We start from the raw sequence: 23093 nt of genomic DNA, 5'->3' as shown, positions 1-23093 counted from the left end.
TAACTATTTTAAGTTACAGGAAAAAAACAAATTCAAATTCAAACTATAAAAGTTGCATTACCTGTGATGATGCTCTCACTAAAGAGGCTGAAGTTTTTTGCTGAAAATGCAAAAGCTATTTGCAAAATGTTAAATTAACTAATAGACTGAAAATTTTGTTAAAGAACTATGAAAGAGCGCTGAAGTTGACCTAAATTTCGTAAAGATTTGTAGTAAAATTGATTGAAAATCCCTAATACATGACAGTTTCGCAAAAATATTTAGTGTGTTGCTTAAACATGAGCTAAACTCCAAATTATCCCCAAAAACTTCAATAGATGCCAAATTAACCTTAAAATCTAGCACGATGCTCAAGTACTACTAAAATATCAAAATAGCCTAAAAATCCTCATTAAACAAAATTAGTCAAAAAGTTGCTAAAATAGAAGCTAAACTCTAAATTGGCCTAAAAACCTCAGTAGATAACAAATTAACCAAGTAAGGTAGCGCATTGCTAAACTTCAAAATAGTCCAACAATTCTCATTAAACTTAATTAGCCAAAAATGTTAGCATGTTGCTAAAATATTAGGTAAACTCAAAATTAGCAAAAGAAAAACCTCAGTAGATACCAAGTTACCCAAATGAGCTAGCATAATGCTAATAGAACAGCTCAATGCCAATTTTTTTTTTTAATTACTACGAAGGATGAAAACATAGCCCATGATTATATTTAAAGGCTTGTTGCCAATCTACTTAAAAGTTTGAAATGTGAAGAATTTCTCCTGAACGAGCTGAACGTTTTGATACAGAGATGGCTGAAATCACGGAAAGTGTTTTTACATGTCGAAAAATGTACCGAAAGGAGCAGGAGAATCCCACAAATGAATCTGCAATTAAATAGTCTAAGCATAAAAATACTGTAAATAGTAAAGTGCTACATCTGAAACACAAATATTTTTTAGTAAAGCTTAAATAAGTATATCATTACCTTAACTCAATTTTATCTTTGGAAACTAGAGGAAACAAAGAACACGAGGACTCAGGATTAAAAGGAAGTTTTTTTATTGTAAGCTTTGACGTCCAACCCGTCAATTGGCAGTTTCTTTTGTTCAAACCTCTCCTGTCCTCAGCATGACTCTTTCAGTTCAAAAGCAAAATGTTATTTAGCCTGAACTATAAACACGGTAAAATGGTTTGTGTTTAGGGGAACATTTTTAGGTTTTTTTTGGAACAGTTTAGTGGACATTTTTCACTATCCTTAGTCAACCTGAATCACTGACCTCATAATAACTCTTGTCTTTGCATGCTTTAGAAACCTGATGTCTTTGTAACCTTAAGTGATGAGGTGTCGGAAGAGTCTCCTGCAGTGCATAGAAATAAAATAAATACTAAATAAACTTAAATGTGAATGAAAACACAAGTGAATTTGTTCATGTATATACTGCTTTATGACCACAAGTGCTTTAAATATGATTGTACAATCATCAGGGTGGTAAATCCATCAAGTGCTTTCACTGGTTACATATTTAAAAGAATTAATTCCTTTTATTTCTGATTGAGGAATTAAATAAAGCTGCTTAAATTCATTGTTTTTCTTGCTCTAAAATAGATAAGTGCCTGTCAGGGTAATATCAGTCCATGTGTTAAAAAGGGTGCCAGTGGTTTGGTCATGAACGCTGAAATTAATATTTTTCTATTGAAGCTACTTTTTGGCTGTAAATCAGGTGTTTAACGAATTCTCAGACCGTCTAAACATGGATGTATCAGATTGTGTAAAGTGGCCATTTTTCTACCCTAATGTGACTCATTTTCCTTTGTGTGAGTGAAAGTCAGGTTAAAAATTGCAAATGTTTTGGCTGCAGAGTGCTATCAGTGCGTTGATCAAACATCGGCTAAAATAATCGGCGACATTTTGCAGGAAGAGGACAACCATGCTGAAGACAGGAGAGCAACGACTCGTTTCCCAACAATTTTCAGTTGTATTAGTGTGTACATGTCACCGTGAGTGTGTGTTTGTGTGTGTGGGAGGAACACAGATGGAGTCAGATCCGAGTCAGCTGGTGCCAAAAACTGGACGGCATGAAGCTTTCCATCTTGTCTGCAAAGAACCCCAGAGGTGCAAAGAGTGTGCTGAAGAACTGAAAGCAAAGGAACAAATCAGTACAGATAAAAGTAAGAAAAAAAGATAAAAATGCTTCACATTCGATCTCGATGACTAATTTTTATAATAAACTAAAATACAAAAAAAAAAACCTTTAGATGAGTGTTAGTGAACAATCTGTGGTCAAATCAGGATCAGTTCAAGTGACTTCAAAACCAGATCATAAATAAGAAAATAAACATTGTAAATATATTTAAAAAAAGAATTCTGAAATGTAAAAAAAAAAATTGAGACTTGAGAGTACACGTTGGAAACTTGAAAGAAACATTGAAAATTTAAACAAGAAATTGGGAAAAAATTAACATATTTTTAACAAAAACGAAATATTGAAAAAAAAAATTTTTTTCAACGTAAATAGAAAATACAACCTAAGAAAAATATTGGAAAATTCCAAATAAAAAAACAAATAGAGATTAATGATTAGAAATAAAATTGTAAAAAACAAAATTAAACTAAAAGAAAAAGGACAAGTTGGGGAAAACAGTAAATAAAAAATAAACATTTTAAACAGATAAGGTAAATAAAAAATACATACTGTAAAATTAAAAGACTGAAAATCAGAAATAAAATTGTATATAAAAAAAAAATCAATATTGTAAACTTGAAAAAATGTTGGAATATTGGGGAAAAGTAAAATAAAAACATATATTTTAAACTTAAAATTAGGTAATTAATTACAAATAAATTTGTAAAAAAAAAGAAAAAAAAAATACTGACAATTTGGAAAAATAATACATTAAAAATACATATTTTAAAAATGAAAAAAGATTGACAATTAGAAATAAAACGGTAAATAAAAAAAGAAATATTTTAAACTTGAAAAATATTGACAACTTAAAGACATTTTGAAAATAAAAACTTACTTTCAAATGCACATTTTTAATTTTTTTTTTAATGAAACACTTTTTACTAACATATATATTTTCAAATTTACTTTTACCCCCATGTTTTTATATTTAACCTTTACAATGTGTACTTTTGATTTTAAATAGTTTTGAAATTTTCTTCTGAAATTTACAATGTCTATTTTTAAATCTATAATGTATTTTTTTTAGTCACCTGACGCTGATCCTGATTTGAGCCAATATCAACTGTCACGTCTTATTCCCACTGAAGACATGTCCTCAAGCGTATCTAACAGATTGTAGTTAATAATGCGTCCACACGTCAGACATTTAATGGATTTTTAAGGTCTGGATTGATAGTTTTGACGAAAACATGTGAGATACTCTTTATATACCTTTATATTAAAAAAAAAACAGTTATCAGGATGATTAACCGTAGATTGAAGAACAGCAGATCACCACTACACACAACAAGGTTTTTTCCTAACAGAGCAGCAGATTCACTGAAATCTAATTTCCTCAAGAAGGCAGCGAGAACCTCCGTGTTCCTCCCTCAGCACTTTAATGCCTCCTATCTGATGGAAACACACAGCTGGTTTACAGTAAAAGTGCAATCTGTACCCAATCTTCTCCCCAACAATAGGAAGAGGACTAGATGTTCTTCTGGATAAAGGTCCTCGAGTCCATGTAAAGGAGATGCCCGTAAAGCAGCATACAGTATCTCATCTCTGACATTTTAAGATGAAGCAGACTTTAAAGATCTTTAACTACCAACATGTATCAGTGCTATTGACAACAATAAAGATAAAAAGGAAGAAAAAGCTGAAAACATTTAAGCCTAATTTGAATGAAAATGTTAAATAATAGCCCATATTATTAAAGATGTACGGATGTTACAGCTACTTACAGCTTTGGCAAAGATACCCATGAGCTCGGGGAACTGGTGTGTGAGCATGGCCAGCATGGCAGTGAAGGAGCAAAGGCCAGCAGTGAAGAGGATGAAGAACGGGAGCTCTTTCTTTGGGTATACAGACACCTCGTGGAACGCTGCAGAAGGAAGCCCAGACGTTAGCATTGCCGACACAACCCATGAACTTAAGCTGCTGAACGTACAGGGCAGTAGCTCCCTATCTGCTGTTTCTGTGCATCCGGGGTACGGATAAAACAGGTGACCCTTCTCCAGCGGGTATGGAATTATACGGAAGGCTGCGAAAACAAAAAAACACATAGAATCCAATAAAGTGTCTTAAATATTGTGAAGGTTGATATTGTTCTAAAAAAGACCAAACAAACGGTACATACTGCCCTCCCAGGTGCAGTGTAAAAGGTTTAAGGCTCCTTCTGCTCTCTTCCAGTGCTGCAGGTGGAAGAAGGCGTATGCTACTGCTTCACTGTCACCCCTCTTCAAGATGTGCTCTGGAGGCAGAATCAAGCTCTTCATCTCTAATAAGTACTGCAAACAGGAAGAGGTAGAAAGACATTCAATGATTAGTGTCGGCTAGTTGTTGTTTCTATTGTGCAAATCACACCAACAAATCAGGCAATGCAATAGTGCTGCCACAAACGATTATTTTAATAGTCGACTAATCACCGATTATTTTTTCAGATTAGTCAATTAATCAGGTCATGCATAAACTGGATGTAAAGCACACATCTTAACAATATTAGCTAAACTACAAATTAGAGAAAAAACACACAAAAAAAGATACTAAGTTAGCTAAAAATAGCTAGCATGCAGCTGAAATATTAGTTAAACTCCAAAATAGCCTAAAAAACAAACAAACAAAAAATCCTAAATTAGCCAAAATAGCTAACATGTAGCTGAGATATTAGCCAAACTCCATATTAGACTAAAAATCTGAAAAAAAACATAAATCTAAAAAAAAGAAATTCTAAATCGTCCAAAATACTTAGCATGCAGGTGAAATATTCCAACTTCAAATTACCCTAAAAAACCAAAAAAAAATTCTAATAGACCAAAAAAGATATCATGCAGCTGAAATATTAGTTAAACTCCAAATTAGCCCCCCCCCCAAAAAACCCAGAAAAAACCCAAATTAGCCAAAACATCTATTATGCTCCTGAAATATTGGCTAAACTCCCAATTAGCCTAAAAAACTGAAAAAACACAACAATAGCCAAAATAGCTAGCATGTAGATGAAATATTAGCTGAACTCAAAATTAGCCTAAAAAACAGAAAAAAATCATAAATAAACCAAAATACAAATATCTAGCATGTAGCTGAATATTAGCTAACCTCCAAATTAGCCTTAAAAACAAACAAAAAAAGTTACAAATTAGCAAAAAAGCTAGCATAATGCCATATTAACTTTCAACTTTGCTACACACCGACTCCATATAATAAAAAGTACGACTAATCGACTATTAAATTAGTCGTCGACTATTTTAATAGTTGATTAGTCGCCAATTAGTCGACTAATCATCGCAGCCCTACAATGCAAAAACACATTAAAGGGTCACCAAACAGGGAAGTTGGAGGCCGACTGAAATGACATGGGACTTAAATGGTTTGACCAATCACGAAATTCAAATGTAAAACCTCGATTCAACCTGTCGGTCGCAGCACACAGATGGCTTTTGAACATTATTTTCAGAATTAAATGTGTTTATTTTAATTTGTCAAAAATTTGGCACTTTTAAAACCTTATTTAGAGAAGTTAACAGACAAAAAAAAAGTTGATCTAGGGTTTGGTTACCCTTTAAGGATCACAAAAAAGTGAAAAAAACTATATTAAATTTTAGAAGTCAAAACAAAACTTAAAAAAAGAAAGAAATGAAATATAGATGAAATGTTTGAAAAATCAAAATTATTTCTAGAAACACAATAAGAAACCAGAAAAGGTAGGTAGTGTGGGACATCACTGACGGGGTGAAGATGTTTGAGTTTTTTTTCAAATGTGTCTTTAATGTCTGTATACTAATAAAAGTTTTATGATTAGAAAGGAGGATATCCAGTATCGCTTCACGCCAAACGGTTGAAATGATGGATGATCATCAACCAGCGATGTTCCATATCGTATCTACCTTATCCAGTTTATTGTGTTTTATTACCTCACATTTAATTCTGAGCGTTTCCTTTTTTTTTTAATTGTGTTTTGGATTTTGCCTCGATTTCTATAACATGTTTTTTTTATTATCTGTTTTACTTTTTTAATAGCATTTGTGATCTTTAATTAATTTCAGTGTGGAGTGATTTGTTGGTGTGATTTGAACTTCAAGGCCACCGTACCTGTGAGCTCATAGGGCTACAAATATCACTGATCTATGAATATTATACCCTAAAAACAATTTAGAAAAACTCAAATAAGTGAGCATTTGTTGTCTTTATTAAGCCTGGCGTGGAAGATTTCTTGTTTCTGTATCAATTTAATCATGCAAACAAAACCAAAGAAACAACATGAAGTTGTTGTTTTCATATCATCATCATTCACCCTTGTTTGTTGTTTCCTTGTTCCTGTTGTGTAACTACCTTGGCTAACTTTCTCCAGACTCAAATGATATATTTTGTCTTGTGAAGCATTTTTTGAGAGTCTTATTTCACAAGAGTTTAATGAGGAAAGGAAAAGATCTGTGTGAGAATGTTATTTTAGTGAAGTAAAGTCCACTCCTCTCCCCTCTACTCTTCACAGGTTTTCCCATTAGAAGCTTAAATGTTCACTTCCTTTAGATCTGAGTGGAATTAACTGAAAATATTCTCAAAATAAAGTGCTGTTTTGGTGCATTAACCATTCTCAATGCCATCAAAGATAACTAGTTACACACTGACTTGGACAGAGCTGCCACTCTGCTCAGTTCATCTCCGTGGAGTCCAGCCTAGTGGAGAACTATTAAACAAAACCCAAGTTCAGGGCTGGGGCCCCCTCTGGGTTGGATTCCCAGGCAGCCAAGCTTCACAGCGATCTGGATCTCAGCCTGACACTTTGGGAAGGTTACCCCACAGTTAATCCAGTCTAATTCCTTCCATGGTCACGGGCTCTGTGAGGCAGCCTGCTCGTGCTACTTCACCCGTTTCCCTCCGCCTTCATCCACATCAGAACCTACCTTTTTTGAGCAAACTCTCAAATCAACTCACCTGTCTTTCTAAAGATCACCCTCTGAGTTCTTTCAACTTCCTTTATTTAGTCTGACATAAAAACCTTTCATTGTTGGTGTCTATAGGTAGGTCCAAGTTCACAATTTTGTCAAAAAGGTAAACTACAGTATTTTTAAGAGTATAAGTTGTTATTTTTTTACATAGTTTGGCCCAGCGTGCGACTTTAACTCAGTTACCACTTATATGCAATTGACAAAAAAATGAAGCATTCAATGGATTAAGTGATATAAAGTGATATAAAGTGATATAAAGTGATATAAAGTGATATAAAGAGTTAAGTTGACTTGTTAACATGTTCTTGATGTTACGGTTACCCGAATAATTATAGAAATCTTTCTATGTTTTATGATGGTTAATACTGTGACTGTAGTGAAGGATGCATTAGGTTATTTTATTATTATCTATTTAGATAATATGATTTGCCTTTCAAGATGAAATGTCCGTTTTTGTTAAATACATTTCTCCAAAAAGTACAACTGAAACTAGTATTTGATTTTTTTCTTCATAATTTTCTTTGGCAATTTTAATTCTTTAAGTGATAGAAAATTATTACATATAAATTAAAACATGGATTATTTCTTATAATTTTGACAATTCCAGATGTAAAAAACAATAATTTGGTTGTTTGGTAAATAGGAATATTGTGAAATAATTCAATTAAAGAAACTCATGGAGTCCCGTTCTAATGTAATAATAGGCTAAGCAAAGCTTTCTTGAGCCTTTAAATGGTTTCTCAGTCTGGGTCAGCTGGCTAAGCAATCATTGACCTGACATTTTGAAGGTAGTCATTGAAAGCCTTCACAAGGGGAAGCCACAAAAAGTCATTTCTACAAGCTGGTTGTTCACAGAGAGCTGTATCCCAGCAGTATATAATGAGTGGAAGGAAACGGCGTGGTAGATAAAGGTGCATCAGAAACAGGAATAACAGCAGCTGTCAAATGAAATCCATTTAGGTATTTTGGGGGAGGATCACAAGGACTGGACTAAAGGAGGAGTCAATGTATCAAGAGCCAACAAAAGTCATATTGGGTAAACCACTCAAGAACCAAAATTAATGCCAAAAGTTAAGAAAATAGTCCAAAGTTCTCTTTATTGATGCCAGTAATGTTTGCTTTACATTCAAAAAGTCTGGAAGAAGAGTGGAGATGTATAGAATGAGTTTTGCTTGAAGTCAAGTGTGACGTCTCAGCAGTCAGTGCTCCTGTTTTTAGGGGAAATCCTCCTGTGACTATAACTCCAGATGATTAGGTAAACCACATAAGCATACTTCATTCTTTCATGTATCAGTTCTGGATCACCAGCACCGCCTTACTAAATCACTCAGCAGCTCGCAATGTGATGATTTTTTTATGCTTTTTGCTGCTCTTCGTCTCCTAGGCATGTTGATGGGTATCGTAAGCTTGGGGAGTGTTTCGGTTGTCCAGACCTGCAGGTCACTGAGTCATCTACGACTTTTCTATTGAGTGCCCCGTAAAGGTTTGCCACTTTTTCGTTGGGTGGCAGACAAGTTGAAGGCGGAAAATCATTAGACTGAAGGAAGTCCAGAACCAGAACATCAACCCTCCCCCACCCCTGCATGGCGCACATTTCAGTCAAAAAATATTTTTTTGTCGCTAAAACCCTTATAACCAGCGACTTTGTACTTTAAGCTTTGTACCTTTAACACCTGAGGTGTTTCTGTCAATGAAAACTCTTGACTACCGTGACTCCTTACACTATCAACGTGAATTAGCTGATCTGCAGAGAAAAGTGGTCTACATCACCCCACATCCATCGCCATCCCTGCTTCTTACTCTGCTGTCTCAGTCCCTGGTTAGAATATTTTCCTTCAGAATAGAAATTTCAAAGGTGGAAATGGTGGGGGGGTACTGTCTATTGTAAGAGGTCTTCAGTCACCACCTCAAAATCCATTGCCAAACAGTTTGAGCTTATTGTTCTAAAAATATATTTGTCTAGGAACTCCTTACTGGCTGTTGCTGGTAATTATAGGCTGCCCTCTGCTCCTGCCTGAGCCCTGTCTGCTGCGAGTGAACTGATGCTCCTCATACCTCCTCGGAGTTCATTCTGTTGGGGCCATGTTTGTCTGTCCTTCCTAAAGTTCAGTTGCAACTCCATAATATGGAGCAGCTCTAGATTGTGCAGGCTTTGACTGGAAATAACACCTAGGTCATGGATTCTGGTACAGTAATTGATGTTTTTCTCACCAACAGGCCAGACAGGTATACATCAGGAGTGTTCAGTCAAAGCCTCAGCGATTACTGTTATAGCCTGTGTTTGCAATCTTAAGAGGCCCTCTTCTGATTGTTTTCGAAAACACTTTAAGGAACTTTTTTGCATGATCTATTTATAATCTAGTGGGATACAGTCAAGGTAATTCCAGATGTAGAGAGGATTGGTCTCATTTTAAATCCCTGATCAGTGGTATCTTGGATAAACATCCTCAAATCTGCAAACTTGTAAATTTGATGATTCTGATGCACAAGATCCAGTCTTTGAAAACTGCAGCTCATGTCGTTGCTTTCCCCATTTCCTGCCTGTTCAACCACTCCCTATAAAATGGAGCGTCCCCTGAACAAATGTCCATCCCGCTCTTTAAAGGAGGAGACCATTTGAACTGAGATTGCTACAGACCCATATACCTTATTATCATCCCTCCAAAATACTTGGAAAACTCATCAATGAGCAGCTTGTATATCACATCCTCCACCATGTGCAGATAAGATTCAGAGATGGAAAAAAAAATTGGAAGAAAGAAAAAGATACAAACATAATCAATATAAATAAGGTTTAGGTTAAAATACAATAGGGGTTAATACAAATATATAATTTGCGTGTCAGAAGATCAATAACTCCCTGCTGTGAAGGTAAAATCTGTCTGACACAAGAGGCTCTCGGCGCTTATCTGTTTGCTCAGCAGTTGGACAGGACAAGTTGAAAAATAAAAATAAATAAATAAAAAGATTCAGAGATGGACACAGTGGCATTTCTGCCTTTGCAGACGTTTTGAATTACATAATCTGAGCCACTGACGATTTAAAAAAAAAAAAAAAAAAAAAAACATGAGCCTGGAGTGCCCCAGGGATCCATATTGGGGTTCTTTAACATCTATGTGAATAGAGTTGCTAGTGGAACCCATATTCACTCACAAGCAGATGACATAATCTTTAAAATAGCAGAAAATTAAGGGCTTGAAGTATTTAAATCTAGGTATTGATTCTATATATCATATAGAAGTTTTTTGCAGATGACTGATAAAAAACGTTGATATTTTTGATGATTTTTTAAACATGTCTTTTTATACACCTTAAAAACAACATACTACAAATATCAATCTATGCATACACACCAGAGGTGTGTATCTTTCCCTCTCCCACTATTCGATACGCATCTCAATACATGATCCACAAATCAATACATAAAGGATTTAACTCACTTTTTGCCGATACAATACAGTCTGATTCATCAGATGATTGATTAATTTTCGATACCTATCTATTTCCTACATCCTACCCGATATTGCAGTTACTGCCCGATCGATTTCTCGATTTGTATCTAATATCTTTTACATCCCTATCACACACACTATTCCTTTTTAGACTTCGAGTAACTTCATTTGTCAAGGAGTCTTATCTCCTGCTTCTGTTAGACATTTAGCAAACTTACATATCATTGTTTCCAGAGGATTATTCTTTTTACAGCATTTTTGAAATGTTTGGCCAATAAAATCTGTATTGTGTAAAAGGCGTCATTTTTCTTCATTCATGTCAAGTTTGTCTTCTTTTCTGTAGCCATGATACTCGTCTTGTGTGTTCTTCTATTTACTCAAGCATTAAACCATGCTGTGTTAAGCTTTTTCATCTCAAGGGTCACTGAGAAAACTAGTTTTTCTTTGTTGTGAAGCCTCATCCAAAAGCTATTTGTCCATTCTTACACCTGAACTTTTATCATTTTACCAAACTGTTGTTTTTGGTATGACCCACATTAGAAGACTGTTGTCCTTCCCTGTTAATCTGATGCTGATAATGAGTAGACAGCGCATGGTGCACAAGTAGGTCTTCTATGATTTTAAGATTAACCATTTAGAGAGGCCGACTGCTCAGCTGTCCCTCCTCACATGCCATGTTATTAAACCTGGTGACACTTCAGACACACCAACCCCCCCACACCCCCACCCCTCTGTTCTGAAGTGAGCCGCCCCACTCCCCGCCGCCTCTTTGATGAAGGGATTGAGTTTCATGCGTTCTCCTTTTATCCCTGAGCAGTCATAAGCTCGGAGCATAACTCATAAGCTTCCTTCTGATACTCATCTTTGGCACTCTGCTCTTTAGTGTGGAACAGAGATAACAATGACATCAGCCTTGTGCTCGCTCAGACTGTTGCACACAGAAAACAAGTGAAAGAACGGAGAGAAATAAAAGATCTGCTAATTTCATTTACTTCATGCATAACTACACCAAAAAGCCTTTGTCTGACTGTTTGCAAACGCTATCTGTGGAGCAGTTCCTGTGATTATGATCTTCATCTGAAAACCACCTCACACATCTTTATTCTTAACAAGCCAGAACACTGCTGGCTCATTTAACTAAACAAATATGCATTTTTAGTGATAAAACAAAGTGAATTTTAAGGGAATCCCACAAGGCAATGTAAAACAACAAAATGGAGAGAAAAAAGTGGAATTTAATCAGCTAAATACAAGAAAGTCAGTCACCCAACCGGCGTCATCATAAAAATCCATCAACCAAGGAAGCTGAAAATGCAGATTTAGAGGAGACCGCTCAGTCAGCCATTTTAAATCTGATCATTCTCTTTTGTAAATTTGAACCAATGTTAACAAACAAAAGTGGATAGAAACGGAAGGTAGCAAGGCGAAAAAAAATCTGTAGAAGTCAGCAGAGGAAAGATGAAGATGTGGCAAAGGAAGGAAAATGATTGAGTTGAACAGTGGAAACTGAAACAGCTGTTATGTCCAGATGCAAATTTACAGTCGCTCACTGTAGATTGTGTGTTCAGAATGGATTTTATAGATACTGTTAGCTTTTCATTCATTCTGGTATCAAATTTCCTGCAACAAAGCAAGTAAAAGTGCTTTCCCCCATAAAATAAACAGTGGTAGGACAAAAAAATAGAAGTTAAAATAGCAATCATAATGCGAAATAAATGAAAAGACATTAAAAACCCAGCACACATACACAAACCACAAGTACTTAAAGAAACCTTAAAATCAGGAAAAGATTCCATAACAAGCTTTCAGACATGATCAGGTTTAAAATTGTTTTTCAATCTCTACATATTATTACTATTGAATTGTCTTTAGGGAAACAAAGACACTGAATGCAAAAGATATCAATAATTTTACAGAAATGTAATTAAACAGTATTTGTGTCCACTCTTATAAAACATAAAATACAATTAAAAAATTTAAATGACTACAGAAGCTAAAAACAGTCTACTCTGCATTTTCTTTTTGCTCGTTTTCTCATGATAATAACATCTACTATCTTGTTATCACCAAAAAACAATGTTCGTTTTGTCATGACAACGAGATAACGAATGCTATACTGTAGCAACCCTCTCCTGCTTTCCCGCTCTGAGATGTAATCAGCTTTAAGTCTCTTTATTTTGCCGTAACCAACACCGTACAGCTTGTCCAAAAACCTCAACAGCAGCAGAAGAAACTGTTCTTTTGGTCCATTTTTGATCTATTAGTGGAGGTATGCTCCTCAAAAGCTTTAATTCTGTCTCATGCACCATCCTCCGCCCTTTATTCCTTTTGTCTAGCTAATAACTGAATAAACCCAAACCCCCGACAACAGACAGAAAGACAGAATCTAGGGCCCACAAACGTCTCTGAACATCAGCGGAAACCAAAAAGCCGCCCAGACCAACACGGTCCACTACAATAATTTGCTCATTTTTCTACAATCAAAGAAGTTTGTCTGAGAATAAGTACAAGATTATGGTGATTATGTCTACATCAGTCAGCATTTTTTTGAGGAGGATGGCGCAGCTGCAGCTCTGCAGGCATCTGCAGTTCAGTGATCCTGCGGTTGATTTTCATTAGCGATCAGATGAAGGGATCAAGCTGTTGACATGGTTACAGAATGATGCATTGGAGGACTGTATGTCACTCTGGACTTGGTCTTTAAAAAAAACGTGTTTTCTTGTGAAAGCGATATATCAGTTATTCTTATCACATGAAAACAAGCAAAAAAAAAAAAAAAGCAGGGTCGGTTGTTCTACACTTCAATAAATTATATTTTATTCAACGAAATATGAAAACTAGCTAAAGACTAAAACTAATTATAGACATGTTTTGTTTCAAATTTGTATTATACGACTACATGAGAATTTAGGATCAAAAGTTCCATTATAAAGTGAGGCTAAAACAAAGCAGATTTTCATTTACTACTCAAGAATGATAAAAACAAATAAAGAGTGGATAATAATTCCACATCAATGATTTTTTCTTTCAACTGTACAAAATAGGAAGTAATTACTTTCCTACAGATGAAAGTTTTTAAAATGTCCCCGACACATGGAATGTACCCGGTTTAAATAAATAATCTAGGCATAAATGTTTGCTTTTGCCGATCATCTTTTGAACTATTTTCAATGCGCTTTACTTATATGTTTCCTATATAAAAATATAAAACCCCTTTCTGTGTAGAAATGACTGACATAATCGAACAGCTACCTTTCCCTCTGAAACACTGCTGATGCTTTGCTTGTGTAACAGACTCCCAGGTATCTGTTTGAAACATGACCTCACACATAATCTTCCATAAAAGATGTGTTAACATTTCATAAAGTCAAAGAAGTCATTTCGACAAAGTTGGCAGTGTTGGCTGTGTTTAGACCGTCGGGCTTAAATGGGATGAGAAGGGATAAGGTAACATGAGAGGATGAGAACAGGGATGAGGGTACGTGATGAGAGGAGGGAGGGCGGCTGCCTTCGGGGCGCGACCGGGAGAGCAGCTGGACAGACAACTGAGGATGAGGGTCTGCGCTTGAAAATCAAAGCCTGGACCAAAGTGCTGGCAGTCATCCCTCACATCCACACATGACAAACACGCTGATTATCTTTCTTCGCTCTTTGGAAAAAAAAAAACGTGTCGGTGAAGCGTAACGACACCTCACTGCAAACACTAAACTCAGACAAAACCCTGCTGCAACAAGTTGTTAATTAATCTGCGTGTGTCATCGAATCCTGTGGGAACTGCTGCTGGAAATGCCGTCAGGAGATCCAGGTGTTTTTCCTGGCTCAGCTGGACGTGCAGCTGCAGCTCTGAAGCTGAGATATGATGTTATCATATGAAATAGAAACTATTTTGGCTAACTTAAGTCAAAATGTCTGAAATTCTGAATCTATTTTGAGGTTCAAAATCATTTGCAAAGAAGTCGATTTACTGCTAACAATAACTAGATATATGGCATTACCTATGATAACCCTAGTATGAATGCTGTAAGCTGAATGTGGCTGCTGAAGATGCTAAAGCTGATGGCTGAAAAGGCTGAAACTAATGGCTAGCTAAAAATGGTGAAGCTGATCGTTGAAAATGCTGAAGCCAAAAGCTTTCTAAAATACTAGCTGAATGCCAAATTAGCCAAATAAAAGGAAAAATCCCCAATTTTGCCAAAACAGCTAGCATAATGCTAAAATATGAACTAAACTCCAAATTAGCCTAAAAAACTGTAATGTCTGAAATTAGCCAAAACTGCTAGCATAATGCTAAAATAGTAGCTAAATTAATTGAAAAACTGGGAAAATGTCTGAAATTAGCTAAAACAGCTAGCATAATGCTAAAATATTAGCTAAACTCTAGATTAGTTGAAAAAACTAGAAAAATGTCTAAAATAGCTAAAACAGCTAGTATAATGCTAAAATATGAACTAAACTCCAAATTAGCCTTAAAAAAAATGGAAAAATGTCTAATTTTGCCAAAACAGCTAGCATTGTGCTAAAATATTAGCTAAACTCTATATTAAACTAAAAAAATGAACAAATTATTAATTTTGCCAAAACAGCTAGCATAATGCTAAAATATTAGCAAAACTCAAAATTATACTAAAAAATGGAAAAAAAATATTAATTTTGCCAAAACAGCTAGCATAGTACTAAATACTAGCTAAGCTCTAAATTATACCAAAAAATGGAAAAATTATTAATTTTGCCAAAACAGCTATCATAATGCCAAAATATTAGCTAAACTCTATATTAAACTAAAAAAAAATTGGAAACAATTATGAATTTAGCCACAACAGCTAGCATTGTGCTAAAAAATTAGCTAACGTCCAAATTAGCCTAAAAACTGGAAAAATGACTCAAATACCTAAAACAGCTAGCATTATTCAAAAATATTAGCTAAACTCCAATTTAGCGTAAAAAACTGGAAACATGTCTCATTTTGCCAAAACAGCTAGCATAATCCTAAAATATTAGCTAAAGTATAATTTAGCCTAAAAAAACCCTGAAAAAAATTCTAACTTTAAAACTTTAACTAAATTCCAAATTAGCCTAAAAAACTGGAAAAAAATTCTAATTTTGGTAATGTTTTAGCATTACTCCAAAATATTACCTCAAATCTAAATTATCCTAAAAAAAGGGGGGAAAATGTCTAATTTTGCAAATACTTTAGCATTATTATAAAATTTTAGCTAAACTCCAAATTAGCCTAAAAACATAAAAAATGTCTAAATTAGTCAAAAAAAGCTAGCATGTTGGTATAATAAAAGCTACACTTCAAATTACCCTAAAAAACCTAGTAGTTTGTGAACATTTTTAAGTTTGAATGGTGTCTAGCTGAAGGTATATGCAGAAGTTCACGTTTCAAAATGTATACAATTTTTGAAAGACTTGAGCAATTTCATTTCCTATGGAGCATATTTTACGCATTAAAAAATGTACATAATGGCGCAGGAGAATCATTAATGTGAGAATGCTTTGAAGTGTTCACACAATAATAATGATTTAGAAAAATGAAATGGTAACTTCCTTGAAAGAAGTCATGCTGACATCTCCTGGTGAATCAGCAGTAATTGTTTTGGTTGTATTTGTTGAGCATTAGTTTAAGTAAATCCTAAACAATCGTCCTTTAACCCTTTAACACCGGAGCTCCAGTGTTTATGTTCTTTGATTTACTGTAATTTTTTAATTGTTAACACGATCAACATAATTCCAGTTGCTAATTCGCCGCTTTTCTCCTTTAAAATCTACTGGGATTACGTTGATTGTGTCAAAGGTTGAAAAGTTACAGTAAACAATCCTAGTAACCTTGTTTATAAGATGGAGAAAACGGCTCTGCATTTCCGAGGCCGGGCATCAGCAGCTTTTGGCGGAGCAGCTCAGGTTAAAGACTGACCTTTGGCACGTGTGGATTGAACTCAACGGCTCTGTGGATGGCCTCCACGGCGTTCATCTCTGCCGTGCTCAGGCCCCGCCTGGACGCCGCTTCAGGAGAGAACCTGAGACAAAAAAAAAAGCTCCATTTAAGAAGTGTTTAAAGACTCGAATAATAATTTTAAAAAATGTAACGTACTTATCTGAAACAGCTCGTGCTTTCAGCAGTGCAGATGTGTAGCATATTGTGGCTGATTTTGGCAAACTGATGTCTAATGTGGAAGCAGAATGGCTGTAAGATTATTTGAATTTTTAAATAATAAGATAAAAGTGTTTGGACTTACCGTCGTATTTTGCAAGAACTGCTTGGACATCAGCGTATGCTTGGAGTTCTAGAAGAGCCTCCAACAGATTTTCATGTATATTCAACATCCCCAACAATGGGAACTCTTTCATTAACTGAAAAAAGAGACATTAAAAAGAAAAAAGATTATTTTCATTTTTATTTGATCACTTCTGCAAATCCACTGAAGGTCTGACTCACTTCTCTCATCATTTTGACGGCTTCTTTGATCCGTCCCAGTTTACGTGCACACATTGCCAGTCTGCGTTTAATGTATACCAGTAAGTTGATGTCTTTTCCAGCTGTAGATTAACAAAGAACACATAATAAGGGCATTAAAAAAATTCAATTATTGTTGGACATTTATGGTATTTTTCTATCTTTATGGGTCATAGCATAGAGTTAGCATTAGCTAAAACACAACGATCGCTTTTTTAGGGACAAACGACTTCCTGGTTCTAAGTCACTGAATATATATCTAAACTAGGGGTGCAACGGATCACAATTTGGCACACACGTGTACTGCAGATCACCACTAACCCCTCTCGCACGTGCTCAATTATCCATTCACACTGAATGCAACAAGCCTCAAAGTTGCTTCTTGACGGTTATCCAAAAGTGTTTTAACCTGAAGCTCCCGCCGCATGTGGGAGGAGCTTCCGCCAAAAACTTTTCTCAAATTCGTCATGGAGTGACGACAGTCAGCGCAGATGACGTGAGATTAAGATTATTTATTTTGAAGAGCTAAATAAAAGCATCAGTACACGCCTCTGGAGCAGCAGATGTCCTGCAGAAGAAAGCCGCGGTCATAAGACTTTAGTATGGCAAGCAAAAAGTATCAAAAAAATCACCTCACCAGCCCATGTTCTACAATAATAATAATAATAATTATTTGAAATATTGAAATATTCCCACAGTTAGTTTGAATACTACAATTAATACCAAAAATATTGAAAGTTTAAATTGAAATGTTTTATTAAAGATTTAATTTGGACACTGGTGGGGGGGGGGGCACACAAGAGAAAATTTGCATTTTAGGGGAAACTCCAGATAGATATTTCTAAACTATTTTCAAACATTTTTTTCTCCAGTTTTTGTAGATTTGTTCTCAAAACATGTGAATGTAATCAGAAACTGCTGTATTTTCCGGAGTATAAGTCGCAGATTTTTTCATAGTTTAGCCAGGGGTGTGACTTATACTCAGGAGCAACTTATTTGGGATTTTATTTAATCTTTTTCCAGACATAAATAGGCTTATATATTTGTGATTTTCCCAGTACATAGGTTGTCTTTTAGCGGTTGTTTCCTCCAACAACCACTAGAGGGCACTGCATCTGAGTATAAATATTTACTACTGACAGCAGCAGAAGAAGTGCCGTTCAAAACAAACATGGAAGAGAATCTGGTTGTTTTCCTCTTAAACTTTGATATTTTTCTTATAAAGATCAAAAAATTAGTTTTTTTTTTTTTTTTTTAGCTACGCTGGGCTTGACGGATTTGTTGTGAAGCAAACTTTTCTCCTAAAAGTGCGACTTATCCTCCAGAGCGACTTATATATAGTTTTCTTCTACTTGATTAGACATATTTGCTCTTGAGACTTATATTCTAAAAAAATTACTGTACATTTTTTACTATTTTGTGTTCAAAATTCAAATACGCTTTGTTTTTATAAATAGGTTTCCATGAGCAAATATTTTAATATGATATGTGTGTGAATGTATAGTTATGCTTTGAAGTATATATATGTGTTTTATCTTTTTTTTTTTTTTTTTTTTTTACTGAACCGGGACATGAACCGAACTGGGAGTTTTATGATCTGTTACACTCCTAATCTAAGCCATCCTTACCAAAACTTAAGGCTTTTTTAAAAAGGCGCTCAGCTTCTGTGATGGTTGTAGCTTCTTCTTCTGCTAGGAGTACATAAGCAGCAGCACATCTGCACACAAACAAGTGGAAAAAGCATTTTGTATGCATTTATATTTGTGTTACACACCAAGACGTATGCAAAAACAAACTATTTTTAATGTAAGACAATAGATTTAAAAGTAGCAAAGAAACAAAACTTAACAAAAACATGTCTTAAATCTAATTCATTTAATAAAAGTAAATAATAGCTTTAATCGAAACTCATTTGAAGTTATAAATTGTCTTAATCTCAATAAAAAAAATCAAAATATGCAGCTAAATATGCAGTTTGAGTCACTTCTATGGGTGTGTATTTATGTTGTGGTTTGTGCATATGGACGCACATGACGTCTGCGACATGACACATGCATGCTGCAGCAGAACTCACTCGTGGTTTATTTTTATGGCCTGGTAAGCAGCTCTGATCCTAGCCTGAGGATTTCTCTCCCTCCAGGCCTTCTGCATCACTGTAAGAGGATGAAGCTTATTATTCATGTGACCTTGAAGTCCCAACATGTCAGACAAAAAATGCTCCACAAATGGTAATCAAAAACACGTTTTTGTACTGTTGTATATGCATGTTAAAGCTCAATATTTAAGCCATATCTGTATTATTTTCAGGCTGATTTAAAGTAGACTGAAGCTCACCTGCATCTTCTGGCCTTAACTGTTGAGTATCTCCTGTGAAGAAGGTCTGATGATCTTGAGCTGACAGGTTCATATCATAGTAGGTCAAAGGTTCCTTCCCAGTCACCCAAGTGTACCTGCATCACACATTTATATGCCTTAGCAATAATAAATACATCTTTTTAAGGTTTCCATTTCAGTTGTATCCAACAGTTTACATTCCACATACCTGTTGTATTCTGCACCTCTGAAGAGATTCAAGGGATTCCTCCAGACTTTACATTCTGCCGACAGAAGAAACCAGTCGTTGGTTAGAGAGCCTGGAAACCGCTTTGACAGCGGGTACGTTTGTATGTATTTACCAGACACACTGGGTCTTGGCTCTGCCTCTCCGTTAACCGATGAGAACAGGCCAGTAGTGGAGTTGCTCTCCACTCCGCCCAGCAGAGGGCGCAGGTGGCTCACGGAGACTTGTTCGATGAACGAAGTCCCATATTTGCGAAAATACCACCACTCAAATATCTGGTGGAAAAAAAAAACAAATAATTAAACAAGATGAGGACTGTGCTTTTGGCATTTTTAACTAGTTCTTCATGATGGAGGACATATATTTAAAAAACTAAGCATAAAATTCATTTTTTTTTATTTTACGTTATTCAAATTGTTGTAAATCAGGGACAAACATTTAAAAAACAGTTTGAAACATATTGTATTTGTTTCTAAGAATGTATCCTGGCCGGGCCAAAGGCATTTTTATCATTATGGAGGACAAACATAAAGAAAACTAGGATCAAAACGCCATTTCTAAATATTTCTGTAGTCAAAACAGGAACAGCTGCAAATATGCCATTGGAAAAAGCTTGTAGATGTGATGTAGAAATTACTACGGCAAGCCAGAAGCTCCCTGCTCCGCCCCATGCTGATGCACTTGTAGACAACTAGATCCATGTATGGCGTAGTTTTCCTTGTCTGAGTGGGCATCAGAACTGTACGGATGGATAGCTCCAATATTGCTCACCATTTTTGGTGTTGGAGTTGTGAGGGACAGTAAGCTAGCGTGTAAACAAATAGATGATGGGAAGTATGGACAGATTTACTCCACATCAACAGTCTCGCTCACAACTCAGAGGTACATTTTTAATGAAACTGTGTCCTACAAAACAAGGTTTTTTTTTTTTTAAATAATGCTTTTATTTTGTGAAAAAAACAGAAAAAAAAGCTTTCTAAAATAGATGATCGGAGTGGGACTTCAAAACAAAAGTAAATATTGAAGATGTTCCACATGAATAGTGTGTATTTGTGACTCCTTTAGTGCAGTTTGAATGCACCCTGTAAAAGCGTGATACATTATTTTATTTATTTATTTATTTTTATCTACCTGTATTAAATATTTTCATCATTGGGAGGATGGCTAAATCGTGCTAAAACGTATACAAAGAGAAGTGTAACTCACAAGGATGAGTCCAGAGATGAGGGAGGAGGTTCCAGTGAGGGCAACGTAGAATTTGGGAGTAAGGGTATTCAAAAACACTGAAGCTGAAACGCAAAAAATAAATCATTATATTTTTGTACTTAAAAAAAGAGTTAGAATCCTAAAAGTACAAAGATGCAGGCTGAGTGTGTGCAGCAGGTGCTGGACATCAACGACTGAATTCTGGGTAAAGACAATACCAGCTCACGTCAGAACAAAGAGTTCAAATGTCGAATTCTTGAAAAAAATAACTCCCCACTTCACCAGTTCGTCGAAATACATTCATCTTCATTCGTACCTTCAACACTCAGACTGGCTGCTGTCAAATTAACCGCTCCCGCTGGCTGGCCGCGGCGGCTAGGTAACCAAAGGCTAACTACTGCTAGCATGTAGCTGCTTCAAATTACCTGAGGTAAGGGACTCCTGCAGTTTCAGCGGACTCCACAGGACGTATATCATAATCAGCACCATGCCAAACCAGATGAGGCACAAGTAAGTCCATGAACAGGAGAGCCAAGACTTCAACTTCTCTGTAAATCGGAGAGATTGGGGATTACTGCCGGGGGTGTCCTCCATGTTTCTCCGGATGTCTGTAAACAGAGGGGTCACGTGACCAGGAGGCCACAGGGGACAAAAGAGAGAAAGCTAGGCGCCGTGTTAATGAAGGTAATTAATTAGTTATTTTACTAATAAATACATATTTATACCATTAAACACGTTTTGGTTTGGTCAATGGCTTGACAGTTGTCTAATGTTAACCTGAAGAATTAATTTTCGGCCTTTCATTTTACCCCATTTACTTTTTTTTCTTTTTTTAGAAAGCATACTCTTTACGTTGTGTAAAAAAAAAAATCCTAAATTAAATAAAAATAAAACTAACATGATAATTATCAGTCTGTCACTTGTCATTATGAAGAGCTAAACAGTAACACACATATTTTTTTTAAATATCTAAAGTTAAAAATAGAAACATGAAAAGAAACATTGATAACAAAAAACTAATTTAACTTATTTTTTATTGAAATGACCTAATACGTAAGCAACTATGTTTAATTTTCAACTCATAAACGTTTTTCTTCACATGCTTGGATTGCATTACTTCTTTCAACCACTAGATGGTGGTATTGTACCACAAAGCACTTCCTGTGTGCTTCCATCTGCTAACTGCAGGAGGCGACACCATTTCCCTGGCCTCTCCCATCATGCAATCAAAAGGATGTCAAAAAAATGTTGTAAACAATTTATCTTTCAGATAACTTTCTCCTCGCACAATCTATACATTTCTCTTTGCAGGTTTATAGCCTATGGAGACTTTCAATTGATTTGAGTTTGATAAAAATCACTGTTTCCATGCTTTGCATTTACAAGGTTTGTTAGTATATGGTAGAAACTGTTGCCTGAAAGACAGGTGTATTTTTTCTTTTTTCCCTGATATCTGTATTCTTTTTCACCTTCTGTGACATACTCCCCAGACGTGGCAGGAATAAATGTGATTTGTAGGGATGCTTTCTGGTTAGAGGTTATAGCCAGTAAATGACAGAGAACCAGATTTGGTTCTACTCGCACATGCCCTTGGGTGTTTTTTGCCTGATGCTGATGGACAAGAACACACAGGGTTAAAGGCCTGTCATATAAATCAGACACAATCACTTTAAAGGTGAAAACATGCATGATGCTCCTGACAGGAGGATAGAACCGGGGAGGAGGGAGAATTAAAGAGGTAAGGAAAAGGAAGGAGACAGGTTTGTGGAAATTATCTGGAGGAAGTTGCATGGCTAAATACACTTCCAGATTAGATTCCTAAATGACTTTTGCTTGTTTTCTCATTTACAGCACCGATTAAGATGGACAAAATTCTTGCAATTAACATGATAATGCTTACTATCATTTACATTTTTAGTACAACCACAAAAACACAATCTAATGGGGACATTGGAAACAAGGGAGCTTATGGCACCGAGTGTGGGATGACCTGCACACAGTCAGTCAACGTCCAGCCATGCAGAAGCAATACCTCCTTATTCTGCAGTCACCTGTATACTTAAGGTTCATTTACAATTTCACATCTACTATCCATTCAGCCATTCTGGACTTCATGTTCTGTTTATGTAGTTTCTTTCTAGTCCCTCTCCAAAGCTTTTAGGAGTCCTCTAATCATACATAATTTATCAGGGTTTTCACTTAAATGCACCGCATTTCTCACTCTCAATGTTACTTAAGAGGATGTTCTTTAAGGCTCGGAAAGAGCTGAATTTTCTTGATTAGATCAGTCACCAAAAAAAAAGGAAGTTTTTTTGGCTAAATAA

The 23093-nt window shown here is 35.6% G+C and overlaps 1 protein-coding gene across 1 annotated transcript; it reads right to left on the bottom strand.

Annotated features, from left to right (window-relative positions):
• Nucleotides 1–1025: 1025 nt before the first annotated feature.
• st7l (suppression of tumorigenicity 7 like) lies at nt 1026–21705 on the bottom strand. The gene is made up of 15 exons (XM_024270782.2): nt 21195–21705; nt 20770–20852; nt 19679–19838; nt 19546–19600; nt 19338–19453; nt 19078–19156; nt 18632–18720; nt 16986–17086; nt 16786–16900; nt 16641–16713; nt 16464–16566; nt 4289–4439; nt 4100–4192; nt 3894–4033; nt 1026–2118 (listed from the first exon to the last, which is right to left on the bottom strand). The coding sequence occupies exons 1-15, from the start codon at nt 21361–21363 to the stop codon at nt 2023–2025; spliced, it is 1623 nt and encodes a 540-aa protein (XP_024126550.1). The 5' UTR covers nt 21364–21705; the 3' UTR covers nt 1026–2022.
• Between the last annotated feature and the right edge of the window lie 1388 nt (nt 21706–23093).

This window comes from Oryzias melastigma, linkage group LG5 (genome assembly GCF_002922805.2).
Source record: "Oryzias melastigma strain HK-1 linkage group LG5, ASM292280v2, whole genome shotgun sequence".
NCBI lineage: Eukaryota > Metazoa > Chordata > Actinopteri > Beloniformes > Adrianichthyidae > Oryzias > Oryzias melastigma.
Note: the sequence above shows the minus strand (reverse complement) of the source record. Positions and strands in the feature narration are given on the sequence as shown.

What these genes read in the sequence shown, in the direction of transcription:
- st7l (XM_024270782.2), bottom strand. Translation starts at nt 21,363, where the DNA reads ATGGAGGACACCCCCGGCAGTAATCCCCAATCTCTCCGATTTACAGAG. An exon ending in GTTAAGGCCAGAAGATGCAG is followed by an intron (nt 19,157 to 19,337) that starts GTGAGCTTCAGT and finishes ATCCTCTTACAG; the next exon opens with TGATGCAGAAGGCCTGGAGG. An exon ending in GCACGAGCTGTTTCAGATAA is followed by an intron (nt 16,567 to 16,640) that starts GTACGTTACATT and finishes TTTTTGTCTCAG; the next exon opens with GTTCTCTCCTGAAGCGGCGT.